This window comes from Bombus vancouverensis, chromosome 8 (assembly GCF_051014615.1).
Source record: "Bombus vancouverensis nearcticus chromosome 8, iyBomVanc1_principal, whole genome shotgun sequence".
Lineage (NCBI taxonomy): Eukaryota > Metazoa > Arthropoda > Insecta > Hymenoptera > Apidae > Bombus > Bombus vancouverensis.
In genome coordinates, this window is record NC_134918.1 from 15,516,639 (window position 1) to 15,530,696 (window position 14,058).

A 14,058-nucleotide genomic window follows, 5' to 3' on the forward strand; every position below is an offset into this window, starting at 1 on the left:
GAGAGAATCGATGTAGAAAGAAATAAATAAACTTATTTTGTTATTTTAATTAAAATTATGAGACACAAGGCGATGCAATCGAGAATCTAGCAATCTGAATTTATTTTTCTTTATTTACGTACGAATTTTCCTTCATCAACATTCTTTTGTCTCTCCTAGTTACCATCGATCTTTTTTTAGGTCCATGAGCGAACGAGATATGATGAAAATTTGTTGCTTGTTGTGATCGGATTTCAAGTAGCACACGTTTAGGTGCGTGTATCCCGAGTTATTTAAAAAATCGATGGACGAGGAATATCGAAAAAATGTCATCGAAATGAAAATTTGACAAAATTGTTTATGTTATAACAATTATATAGCAAATAACGTGGACCATTTGCAACTCTTTTCAATAGAATATGACTAAAAAACAGGGAAGTATGTGTCATTTGTGATTACCAATGGCTTTTATATGATCTTTACGGCTATCTATGTACATGTATACTTACATCGTCTGAAAGTCTAACGATATTAATGACACATTTTTAGAGATGCATAAATGTATCACGAAAAATAGTACGTCTATATATATGTATATATGTATGTATGTATATTACATATTAGTGGGTACAGCAAAGGAATAGATACAAAAGAGACGCGAAAGTAGTAAAAAATGAATATTCTGTATGATGGCCGGGTGGTAAATGGCGAATGTCGTCCCTGAACCATAGTGCGCGTCTACGATGCGCAAAGGTACTACGGCGTCGGGAGTCAGTCAACCCGGTGACGTCTCGCAATGTGTGTCGTATGGTGAATTTGTTGTGCCGGTATTTATAAAACTGAAACGAAATAATAGATTTACATACTTAGTTAAATGATAAATTGGTGTAATCGCGGTAGTAATTTGAAGAACGAATCGAATCGAAATTTGAGTGGACTTAGTTGAGAAGAAGTAAGATATACAGTAGTTGCGTTGGGCGTCTCTTGCAAACTGGATCAGTGAAAAATGTAAAGTCGGTACTTTTATGGATCGCATGTGATGTACGTGCAATCGATGGACGAAGGATAATCGAAAGAAAGACAAGATACGAAATGATCTCCCCGAACGAATGTGATTCACTTTGAGAGAAGAGGGTACACCGTTCTGGTGGTGTATCATTGTACCGAATGAATCGAGAAGCCGCCATCGAAATAAAATTTCTAGTTTACCGGAGTGAAAAAGCGGTACATTGCCGCGCGTCGTTATTTTCGTTGGACGAAGGAGCATAATATTGTTGTAGGCGTGGAAAGAAAGGTATGTTGCAGGAGAGAGATCATAGGAAATACAAGAAAGCGTAGCGGGAACGTTCGAAAGAATTGCGAAAGAAGAAAGAGCGTGATCGAAATAGAGAAGAAGCTGAGAGTGCAGGGATTGGAAGAGAGTCAGCAAACGGTTGGTGGAGGTCAGCGAGAAGTAAGTACTCGTACTTGGAAGGCGCGCGCGCGACGAGTCTTTTTCTCGTCGCGAAGATTCGCGAGGACTCGCGAGGATGGAGGACGAGCTACGATGCCCTTGTTGCAAAGAATTATTCGTCGAGCCGGTACTTTTACCCTGTTGGCATGCCCTTTGTCTGGCGTGCGCTGTTAATCTGCAAGCACCCCCGGATTCTCCCCCGGAGTCGACAACCGATTCATCGAACGCGCCAGGATCCGACCAGGAAGCCGATAAACTCTCGATTCTTTCCGAGACGGATTCCGGAGTGGTGTGCAGCAGCACGTCGACCAGCTCGCGACCAGGAAGCTATGTTGGCACACCCGGAAACGGAGGCTTTCCACCGTCAGGAGGCACTTTGTGTCTCTCCTGTCCCGTTTGTCAAAAAACCGTTTACTTCGACGAAGGAGGGGCTCACAATTTGCCCAAGTACAGGGCGATGCAACATATCGTAGAGAAATATCAAGAATCGAGAAACACGAGACTGCAATGTCAAATGTGCGAAGCCGAACCTCGGGACGCGACTGTCGCCTGCGAGCAATGCGAGGTTGGTTAACGCTCCTCTGTACTTTTCTTTCCTCGCGTTTCTTCTCTTCTCTTCCCGATTCTTCTATTCTTCTATCTTGTTCTATATCCATCCGATCGCTGTGAATATAATCCGCTATAAACTTTGACATACACGCGAGTAAAACGCGTATGCAAATGTCCATACGTCATCCGTCAGTTTGTTTCAGTGGCGCGATAACCTGCTACGTAATTACGCGATTAAAAATATCCCTTTCTTTGTTCTTACGTTTTTACGTTTCTCGATGATTACGATCGACAAGCGTCGAGTCGAAATTAAGGAAACGCATCTGGCGCGTGAAGAAGTCGAGACGAAACCGAGAGTAGTATTTTTACGTATGTTTATTTACCTTTTCGAACGTATCGATCGGATAGAATCGGTGAATAGACGTTTCGCGTAGACGAAAGATAAAATTTCGACGAAAAGTAAAAGATTCGGCGATGGTTGTTTTAGGTGTTGTATTGCGACGGATGCAGAGAATCGTGTCATCCGAAAAGGGGACCTTTGGCAACGCACAATCTGGGCCCGCCTCGGGGCAGCTGGCAATCGAACGGAGGTAAAGGTGCTCGCGGCCCTGCCATGGAAACTACACCGCTATGTACCGATCACAACGGCGAAACGTTGACGCTTTACTGCGCCCTTTGCAAGATCGCAATATGCGCTCTTTGTCTTCGAGATCGTCACGCAGCCCATCCCCACGATGTACTGCCGTTAGCCGCAGCCTGCAAGGCCCAAAAGGTAAGTCTTTCTATCTTTTATTCTTGGCCAACGAATATCGACGAATCTTCGTGGTCGCGATGTTTCTACGGATAATGGAACAGAACAATCCGGCTCTGTTATCAGACAAGCATTATCTCTACTGTCTTCGCCCTTGGTTCGAAGCAATGACGGATTTGTCAGTGACCTTGACGAAACTAGTTCTAAGTTCATTTACGGAGCACGATCATTGTGACTATTTTGGTACATGCGGCAACTAGAGATCAACGACCGCCGCCGCAGCTAAAGCGAGAGAAAAGTCGAGGAAATTATTGGATCGACTTACGCTGGATATATCGCTCTATATCTGTGACGCGATAATTCTTCCAAACTTGCGCACACCTGTCTGTTTACATCGCTTTCGCGATCTTGCCGTTCGTTTCGTTTATCGATCGATCGCCTTCTACCGACGATTCGATGTAAATAACAGCATATCGCATCGTCACAACGTGCTACATAATTACGAATCGAATACCAGCGGCGGCATAGTTTCTCGTAATTCAACAAAATTCGAATATCACAGACACGGTTCTTTATCTCATTGTACCTTTCTATGTAACTTTAACGAATCGACGTTACAGGATGCGATAACCTAACGAATAGTCGCGCGATCGATGTATATCCGTTATTAAGCCGGCATACATAAGCGCGTATGCGTTTAGAAAGAGAGAAAAGAGTACGTTTCCTCGACTAATTGTTCGCGTAATCGTGATCGCATCCGGCTTGCCATGGGAGCGTAAAATTTGTATTGTTCGATTCTTCGAAACGAGAATGGGGCTCGATGAATCTGAAGAAAAAAGGTCGTCCACACGTGGCCTTTCCGCGTACAATCGAGAGCATAGAAGAAATTGGAGCGCGCATCGTGTTCTCGACAAGTGTTCTTATTATATTTTCACCCCTCGATATTCGATTCTGTTCTCGTATCCTTTCGCGTGTACGCACGGCTCTTTCATCTCGTTCTCACGCAGCTATCCCTGATGCGACGATTCTGACGAGGCAGTAAGACGATAAAACGACGCGACGTCTCGTTGTTTCGTCGATAACGCGATACAGCTCGGATAAGTTTCGAGCGGGAGTAACAACTCGAAAGGTATAGAGGAACGGGTAGAAAATCGAAAGACCGATGTCTTGGCAAAAGCGAATACCCAAGTACGCGAAACCTTCTAGACGAGTCGCGTATCATTAGATTCCATAAATGGAAACTTGTCGGAAAATGGCTCGGTAGTTGTGTACGCGTACGTACATACACATACAACGTAAGATGCCTTTCATACGCGTGACTAGCAGCTGGTTTGTTAGCTGTCGACGACGATACATGGAACAGAGATGAATCCTCGAGGAAAGGCTAGAACGGCCGACCGCGTCTTCGTTAATGCCACGACTGTGGCTACGGCTGTACGTCCGCGGTTCTTGCTTTTCTCCTTCTTCGCCTTTATTTTCCTTTCTTCTTTAATATTTTCTTTCTCCCGTTTTTTTTTCTCTCTTTCTTTGCGACGCGATTTAACGTACCGCCTCGAAATGAAAACCGCTTTGAAACGACGTCGTCGCTAATAACGTTTAATATGGTTTCATTTCTCGCCGAGTATTTTAAGACTATGTTCGTTTTGGCAAACGACTCGTATTCGTAGCGAAAAATGGAACGTAAAGCGAAGAAGCATTATTCCGTTCGAGGTGCATCTAGTCAGTTCGATCAAGCGCTGTCTATAAAGTTCGTCCGGTTGACGAAGCCCCGATATTTGTATATCCCGCAATAAATCGGTGATAACGGTTCGATGCTACGATTGAAGTAACGTCAGTATGGAATCGCGTCTGTTCACGAGCGAGATATTAGTCGTCTAGTTGTGTCGTCGATATGTCATTGCACGAGGACCATGCTATCGCGGATGATAATACATTTTGTCCAGCTTGGCATAAGCAGGGACGTTTCTAGCGAGATAGAGAGCGCGAATATTTCATGAAAATTGACATCTTGGGATAAAGAGGAGAACGGGCGCGTTCTAAATAAACGCGGTGAAAGTAGAAAGAGTCACGTAAGTGGTTGGAAACGCGCGCGAAGAAGATGAAGAGGGTGGATGGAATTGAGTTCCATGGCTGACAGATGGTCGACGGAAGAACACCACCCGCGTTTAAATTTCAGGGCCAGAGACGAGAATCTGCGCGCCGTGCGTTCGAACTTGAAGCAGTGGTCGGCATTCGCTTCGAAGGAATTTTCCAAAAATTTCTGCTGAATTGGTAGACGCGTTGTTACGGTGAATTTCGGGGAAAAAGGGGAATTGGGAATCGCGGTAAGAGAATTACGAAGTGAAGATGAAGGGGAAACGGCAAGTGCAACGGGGACGCGAGAGCTTACAAACGAAAATAGTTCTTGAAACAGTGCCAGACTTTGATACTCTGTATGGGTCCTCCCGTAGGTAAATAAACAAAAGGTACGTATACGCGTGCGTAGACGCGCGTATTGGAAAAAGTATGCGCACGGGATGCTCTTGCGCCATACGCTTTTACCGTCGAAACGTCTGGTTTTCGTGTAATTTATTCGCTAACATCGAATAAGTAACGCAAGATCGAGCCGTTGCGTATACGCAAATTTTCTTCTCTGCGTCGATCTATCGCTTTTTAGGTGATCCCATTTTGTCTCCGCGCACAGCAGAGAATTTGATATAATATCGTAATTATCAGACGTCAAATTACCGATATATTTAGAGTTAGCCGGTGAATTCGTTAGCAGAGGGAAGCGTCTGACGCTCGTTACGGGAGTACTATTCATAGAAATGTCGGCAGAATGTCTCAGATATTTATGGTGGCTTGATCGGTCGTGATAAAGTGATGCGCGATACACGCACAGGGTCAGAGGCTAGCCAAGGATGAAAACGCACGTCTTATTACATAGTGCTGCTACGCACGAAATGTGCCGTGGCGTGCCATGGCGTGAAGATTTCCTCGCCAGCGCCCCCGCATTCTCTTTCCTTTTCTCTGTTACTCATCCTTTGATTCCCCTCCAACCGAATCGGCATGTTTCATTGCGAATTTAACGATGGAAAATGCACCCTAGTCGAGTCGATAAGTTGCTCTTTCTCTCCCCCTCTTTTCCCCTCCTGTTTGCTCCCTTCTGGTTCCCTCGTTTCATACGTGAATAAATTTCTCTTTCTGCAGTCTCGATAAACGCTATTCGGTTCGTTGGAAACATCTTTCGTAGCAGAGAATGATCGAATGGTATGTGGTGCCGTTATGGTTCAAGGAACGAGCCGTCTTATGGTTCGTCGTCCACGACGTGTAAGTACGAGCCGCGGTCGCTTCGTTTCCTTCCCTTTCATCTTCTAAAAATATCGTCCTGATAACTTGCAAATTTTTTGCTTACGGATTCGAAGATGCTCCGGTGGCTCGCAGCTGTAGAAGCCTTCTATGTTTCGAATTTTCTACGAAAAATCCAATTTGGAAGCGTGCGGCGTAAATACGAGGCAGAAGGATGGCTGAAACGAAGCTGAAAAAAGTGGTGAGTCACTGTTTAAGGGTAGGGAACGCGTAATAAATACGAAGGTAGAGTAGTATCTGTGCGTGGCGTAGGGTGCGTAAGGAACGGGCCGACTTCTTTTATGTCGGTTACTTTAGGATACTACACGTGCCGTAAATTGGCCGCCAAGTGGGGGATTAATCGTCTTTTTAAATTTACTCTACGATCTTTCGAACGTGTTTATCTACGATACTTTCGAACTTTCGCGTAAACGATAACGTAAATCGCGATTCAGAGGCAAAGGAGCACGTACGTGTGAAAAGAGATAGAATATTTGACTGGGGGTTGATATTTCTGGCGAATCGATGGCGAGCTGTACGCGCGCACGCCTGTGGAAAGTGTAAGGGTCTGCAGGCGAACGCGAAGGTTTGTTTCTGTCAGGAGCCCCATGAGGGAGCTTTGCCATCTCGCGATATATGTATATGCGTACACACAAGTATACATTATGCTTAGATAGTACGATACCATGATTACACGTTTCGGCAATTAGTACATAATTTCGCTCGACTTCGGTGAAAATGTTACCGAATTTATTCCTTATCGAACGACGTAGTTTTAGTTACAATTGGCCCGTAAGTAGCGATTATGGTTGCGTCTACGATACGTTCGTTATCGATACGATTCAGCAACGTGAAGCGAAAAGATAGCTGTCGAGGACCGATGGAATCTGGCACAAACGTTGATTCGATCAATCGACGTATCAATCAAGGTCTATCTACCATCGTATTATATAAGTTATCAAAGTCGATTAACGCAACGAATTAAAGTTGTCTGCTCCTGTTTGTCACGTAGATGTACGCAAGTTGGCCAACCGGTAGTGGTAGTCGTGGTCGAATAGAACACAATCGATTTCAGCCGAAGCTGCCGTTCCTCCGCATGCCAGACATCGTCGTTGAAACAGCTCGAAAATGGGTGTTTTCTGTCTTTTGTATCTATCTGTGTCGTGGTACACCGATATGCGTATTGTCGATATATGCGCGTAACATAAAACGTAGTCCATAGCGGAGCTCTATCGCTTCCTTCCTCTCTTCCTTTCATCTCACATCGTTGATCGAACATCTATTCACCGAGATTTTATACGCGTGACGGATAGACGCCAGTATAAAAGTATCAACTTCCTCGGTTTCGCATCGGTATCGTTCGTAACCTCGAACGATGACTTTGTTCTGGTTAACGTTAAGTAAGAAGGACGATACAAAGCAGAAAGAAGGAAGGGTGTTGCCACTGTCTGATGAAAATGCAGTGCGCCGTGATTTACGAACAAGAGGATAGAGCGAACGGTCGTCGACCTGGCTTTTAATTCGACATCGTCGACATTTGTCGCGTCGTCGTGACGCTTCTAGATTGCGGTAAACGACGCGCGATCTTCCTTACGACTCGTAGATTTTGCCACGGATAAGCGACGACGTCCTAAGGAAGTTTTCCTTTGCGATATCCATCGAGAATTAAGCGACACCGAACGGATATCTCGAAACGATCTTCCCTACCTGTTTCTCGACAAGCTGATACGATCGTTAACCGTTTCTCGATCGAAACGGCGTCGAAAACGATACGGACAAAATCTCCTCGTACATAGTTTACATTCTGTACGAATTGCGCTCGGAAAAAGCCATCAGAGAGAATATCGGTGAGTTACAACGATACGTACACGATGCGCGCATAAAGGAGGTCTCGAGAAAGGAGAATGCTTGGCGAGATCGATCCGAGCACCCTCGACCGTTGCAATTACTTACAACGAGTAGCCCAGCGAGATTCGATCGAGCCACTTAATTAACGTTTCCTGCGCCGCGACGCATCGTTTCGGTATCCGCGATACGCCAGCCGATATCTCGTCAACGAAAGAAACACGCGGATCGAAAAATCTTGCCAACTAACCGCAACGAATAAGAGAAGCAACCGACTTGTTAACCGGAGAATTTCCGAAGAATTTGACGATGGCGGTGCGGTATTGCCAATCGTCCGTAGGATTTCCTTTGGAAAGTTAACGAGTCAAATTGCGGAAATTAGCTAGGACGGAGCTGCGGTCGTAGCTAATCCGTAGCAAGAGTAACTCGATTACATCCTGGCACAAACTACCGACGCGACGTTCGTCTAGTTCGGTAGATATCGAAAAGCCAGCAGCCAAACAGACAGACGAACGAAGGGATATACGGGAACAACAAAATCGATACTGTAGTTCGTTCGGCGCCTCGGTAAGAGTGTTAAGGGAAAATGCAAATTCGGCGTTAACGCGATAATCGTTTGATGCGGTTACAGACGGAGCTCTCGCAAAATTTGCAACAACTATCGGAAAGAGCCCGCTCGACGACGGAATTCATTCAGAGGCTCAAGGGAATGACGGACAAAGTGCACGTGAGTATTTACCTTGAACGTTCCTCTTAAATTTCCCCTCGTCAGGTTTGGTCTCCGTGAAATTACGGGAGGACTATACGCGCGATAATTACATCAGCTGCTTCCCTTTCTCTCTTTGCCGCACTCTTCCTTCTTCTCTTTCTCGTCCGTTTTCCCGTGTCGACAATTCCTGCTCCTTTCGCTCATTCGCCTCTGTATCCGCTAGTTGGTAGCGTCCGCCGCATCGCTTTTCCATGCTGATATATCAGCGCGTCCATGTCGCCAACGCCAATGCTTCGTCTCAGCGTCCTATGCGTCCTGCTCCTACGCTGGCAATTAGAGATCATCGTTTGAAATGACAAAAGACACGCAGCGAATGTACGGTACACGAGGGAGCGATAAATATTTGACGAATCGTGTAATCGTATCCTTTTCGTTCGAACGAACGGAACTGACGATTTTCACGTATGTTGACAGGAGGAGTGCGTCACGTTGGAGGAAGAGGTGGAGGATAGGGTGGCGAATTTGGTGAGTCTTTTACAGGCGAGAAAATCTCGACTGATCGAAGCGGCGCGGCAAACCCGTGAGGCGAGAGTGCGTTCTTTGCGGGATCAAGTGGCCAGATGCGCGTCTCACCTACAGGCGACCACCGCGCTTCTCACCTTTTGCATCGAAGCCTTAAAAGAAAACGATAGCGCGGCTTTTCTCCAAATCGGTGGAATGCTCTCGGTCAGAGCTGCTACCGCTGCTGGCTCTTGGGGTGGCGCCGAGGGAGTCCAAGAAATCGCTCGACTGCCGTTGCTCGATCTTACTCTGGATGACAAACCGTTGCGTCGCGCTATCGATCAACTTACCTTTGTTCAGTTGAAACGTAAGCTCTCTCTCTCTCTCTTTCTCTCTCTCTTTCTCATCTGCTTCCCTTTTCCCACTCTCCGCTTCACGTTCGAATCGATCCGATTCGATCCTTTTTTACGCTTTTCTCTGTATCACGATCCCGTCGATTTACTTCCTTTTCGTTTCTTCTTTCTTAACCGCGAGACAAACCAAAGGCTCGAACATCGAGTTGTACTTTGTAACGTGTAAATAAGGATAATTATTTCCTCTTTCGACATCGACATCTCTGGTTTGTCGAGGGTGCAAGAAAAAGAACAAAGAAAGATGCATTGTACGAAAATTGCTTCGTTTCGTGACACTGGTCGAATGTAAACTGTTTGCCTTATGTTGGACGCAGCATCGGAAGGAGAAGAACGATTCCCGATCGCAGGTAATTGGACGAAGGAATCGAAACTTTCCAACTCGCGTTTCTGTTTATTGACGACAAATTTTTGTGTAACTTCGCGGTATACTTTTCTAAGTACGGTTTGTTTGAACAGGCGTTTTTGCCTCTCTCTCTTCCCCCTTTCTGTCTGTCTGTTTCTCTCTCTCTCTTTCTCTCTTTCAAGAAGGTTAACCCAAGTCCGGACAGTTTGCAAAAACGACATCACGCTTATACGCTTTTAATTTCATAAAAGAGTTTCGCGCAAATATCTCCAGCCGAATCGTGTTCTCGAGTGTTCGCCGATCGTACGAAAGTTTCAGTCCCTGCGAGATTCTCGAAGAAGTTTTATCGGCGAGCCTCGTCTCTGCAGCGTATCTAGAGATTCTATGGGTAGTTGGAAGCTCTTTCGCTGGAGCAAGAAACAGCGAAGAATCGCCTTTGTGTTTCTTTCTTTCTTTCTGATTTTATCGGTTGGTTGTCGCTGGTTGGAGACGTGTAGCTGGGAATTTTTGTAGCCCCTGGAGCCCCGATATTGATACCGGAAGAATGCAGCGCGGAAAACAACAGCGTGACAGTCGCTTGGCAACCTCCACCTGGACACGGAATCGTAGGGTGCGCCGGTCAACGAGGTCCTGCGATCGAGGGGTACCTATTGGAACTGGACGATGGGTGCGGCGGCGAGTTCAGGGTAAATAAGAAATTTTTCGCTCAGCGTCGCGTCCACCGCTCGACGAATATAGTAAGACGATTGGCGAACGATACACGGCGCATCGAAGTTGTATTCCATCGAGAATCCAGCTGTCTGAATGAATTGTCTCGTCGTGTGTTTGATCAGGAAGTATACTGTGGCCGAGAGACGATCTGCACCGTGGACGGATTGCATTTCAATTCTCTGTACAACGCCAGAGTGAGGGCGTTCAATAGCGCCGGGGAAGGCGAGTATTCGGAGTTGATCGGTCTTCAGACAGCCGAGGGTGAGTCTCCCTTTCTTTCTCTACTTTCTTACGTTTCGCCTAGCGTCGCTATATTCCGTCTTTTTGTCATTTTCTCCGTCGTGTCCCGATGCGTTTCTCGCCGAGAGTAAATCGTCGTGGAACGAACAAATATCAACGGTTACCAGAGACGGAACGACGGCCGATCGATTTCCAGCAGAACGTGTGTCGAGATAAATGAAAACCTCAGCTCGTCGGCGCCGACGACGATATTTGTACGAGACGCGATTGGATGACGCTGACGCAATTTCGAGAATATTCATCGTCGACTAGGATTTATCGAAGCGATACGCGTCTCAAGAGTATATCGGGAACGAAAATCCGATTTGTCCGCGACATTTCGATATACGCGAGCATATACGGTGTACATATATCGGTATCGCGCGAGCCTTAGCCGTGGTTCCGGTTTCTATCTCGCGCAGTGTTCGATTTCCACTACTCGGAGTGACGACGACATCGACCAGAGCGAGTGTAGTAGTCGCATCGAGTTTGTCCACTCGATTTCGTCGGTCGTCATTCGAGAACAATGGTAGAGTAGAAACCGAGCGACGAGCAGAATCGATCGTTCGATTATTTAACGGCACGGGGATCCGTATCGCTTTGTTGAACAGTGGCGTGGTTCTCGTGGGCGACCGGGGCATCCGGTATACCACAGGAGGTATCAATTTCCGAGGATGCAATGAGCGCGTCCTGCGAAGGCTACGAGCATCGAGTCGTCCTCTCGAGCGTCGGATTTTCACGGGGCGTCCATTATTGGGAGCTGACGATCGATCGTTATCACAGCGACACCGATCCGGCGTTCGGTATAGCCAGAGCCGAAGTATCGCGAGATCGAATGCTCGGTGAGTTGATTTACGTAGCGTCGCCGATCACGGCCACCGAAATTCTCTAACAGCGATTTCACCCGTAGGCAAGGACGATAAAGGTTGGAGCATGTACATAGATCGGCAACGTTCTTGGTTCATGCACGGCGGGGGACACGCGCAAAGAACCGAAGGTGGCGTGCAACAAGGCTCGACGGTGGGCGTTCTCTTGGATCTGGACACGACGCATACGCTTCGTTTCTTCGTCAACGACCAGCCGCAAGGGGGAATCGCGTTTCGCGATCTGTACGGCGTGTTTTATCCAGCTGTCAGCTTGAATCGCGGGGTGACCGTCACTTTGCACACAGCCTTAGACGTCCCTCGTCACCTGTTGGCGTTGCACGAGGAATACATGACGGACGCGATCCAGAGCTAGGGGTACCTAAGTGTCCTGAAGAAGGGCCTCTTGCAGGAAGTCGGCTCGCTCGGTTCCGCTTCGGCTCCGACCGACAAATCGTCCAGGGAATTCAACGGTCAGCTCGAGAAGATCGTCGAGGAGTGCCTCGGTGAGACCAACTGATGTACGACCGGTTAACGATGATTTTTCAAATGTAAATCTAGTTTTTCTTCTGCAGATATCGAGCAATCACTCGATATTTTATTCTCTATTCGAAAATGTACTTTGTCGGTTTTTTGGAGATCACCGTGCTAGTTTTTGTTTTTACGTTCGTAAATGGTTCGTGGCCTCTCGTAAAGTACACGCGAGGTAACCAGCGTGCGTCTGGTTGCCCGTCGATCCATCCGTTCACGTTCGGCGATATCGTTTCGATGAAACGATGTGCCTTTTGACGAGATTTTGCCAACCTTTCTCGGTGAATAAACGGAATTTTATAAAAGGGAAAGTATGTCTGGACGACGTCGAATCGAAATATCCATTTATTCTATTCTGCAAACGGCGATTCTTACGACGCGCGGAATTTTCTCGAGTTTTCGTGCAAAATCACTGCCAATAGCAAGATTTATCGAATCGAAGACTGCCATTCTCGATAAGTAGGTAAGCCGAAACGTTTTCCGTCTAACGATCATCAGCGCGGTCGTATTCTTATCCATATCGATACGTATAAGTGTAGTAGTCGCGTAGGCGTAAGATAAACTCTATTGATATTTAGTAAGATGCATTGCGAGAAATAAAAGGAAGGGAGGAACGTACAGAGGAAAAAAAGAACGCGAACAAGCAAATACGCTACGAAGAAACAAGCACGCATGCACATAAACTCGTAAGCTTTAACGAAAAGTAACGAGTCGAGTAAACGTTTTCTAGTCCCCGATAGAAGTTTCCGTCTACCCTTCTCCGTGTTCGGTTTTGTCGCGCCCATCTTTCCAATTACTTGCTTTAATCGCGCTATTTTTCGTCACTTTTCATGTTGTTGTTTTTCTTTTCTCCCCTTTTCTGTTCACATACTATTTTTTACCTAGAAATATGCGAGCGACCATTTCTCAGCTTCGTTCGAAGCGAAAACTGCGAGTATTCGAGAACTTAAGCTTATTTAAAATAAATGTTGCAGCGCACACTCGTGAAACTGTCCCTCCCGTCAGCGAGAGGGATCAAGATCGGCGTTGTACATATCTGTATATATATATTTCGATTGTATTTCCGATAAATTTGCCAACTGTATTTACAATCCTATCAATAAAACACACCAAAAACTAATATAGGCCGCTCGATGACGATCGTCTCTATGCTACCCAGCAAATTATACCGATACTCGGTCGCGCATCAAACGCCGCACGACTTGTAATCGAGTAGGAGGAGATGTCGCGAAGTGGGCGATAGGAATACAATGTCGAAATTAAATAAAACTCGTTAAAGCGTTTCGCTAATTTGTTACTCCAATGATAAGACCGTTAGAACGTTGCTGATATGGTCTCCCATTACCACTGAGTCGCAGGTTAAGAAACGAGCAAGTAATCTGCGGTTCTGTCGGATGGGAAATATAAGATAAAATAAGCGGAGCTAAGTAGGCCGATAGCTCGAATTACGTCGGTAACGTAATTATCGATGTCACGGTGCTACTTATTCTCTTTGTCCTACTATTTTATTGGCTGGGAAAGTTGCAAGCAAATTTTAACGAGATGCGACGTAAACTTTGCCGATGAATATGAAGGATAAAAATCGGATATCGATCGAGACGATACCAGACAGGAGGCAGACCGGACGTTTCGAGTCGGAAACCGTGAACAAACGAAAGAAAATTGTCGCGAAGATGGTGAGGGAGGACGAGAGAGCGAGAGGCCTCGAGTTACCTCCCGCTGAGCAAACCAGAAGCCAGGAAAGTGGCGCAACGCCACGGTAGAAGAATCACCGCGGAGTTTCGTCTTTCACCGCAAAATCGAG

At 46.3% G+C, this 14,058-nt stretch overlaps 1 protein-coding gene across 2 annotated transcripts; it reads left to right on the forward strand.

The window, feature by feature from the left end:
- Positions 1–16: 16 nt before the first annotated feature.
- Positions 17–13,374, forward strand: Trim9 (E3 ubiquitin-protein ligase Trim9). 2 transcript variants are annotated; one of them, XM_033336604.2, is made up of 10 exons: positions 17–417; positions 529–1,997; positions 2,469–2,753; positions 8,536–8,631; positions 9,088–9,481; positions 9,842–9,874; positions 10,384–10,556; positions 10,704–10,842; positions 11,472–11,702; positions 11,771–13,374. In XM_033336604.2, exons 2-10 carry the CDS (start codon positions 1,509–1,511, stop codon positions 12,097–12,099), a joined length of 2,169 nt encoding a protein of 722 aa, XP_033192495.1. In that variant the 5' UTR covers positions 17–417; positions 529–1,508; the 3' UTR covers positions 12,100–13,374. The 2 variants fall into 2 exon arrangements, with proteins under 2 accessions (XP_033192495.1, XP_076476656.1); XM_076620541.1 differs by lacking the exon at positions 9,842–9,874 and having other exon boundaries at positions 17–1,997.
- Positions 13,375–14,058: the final 684 nt, after the last annotated feature.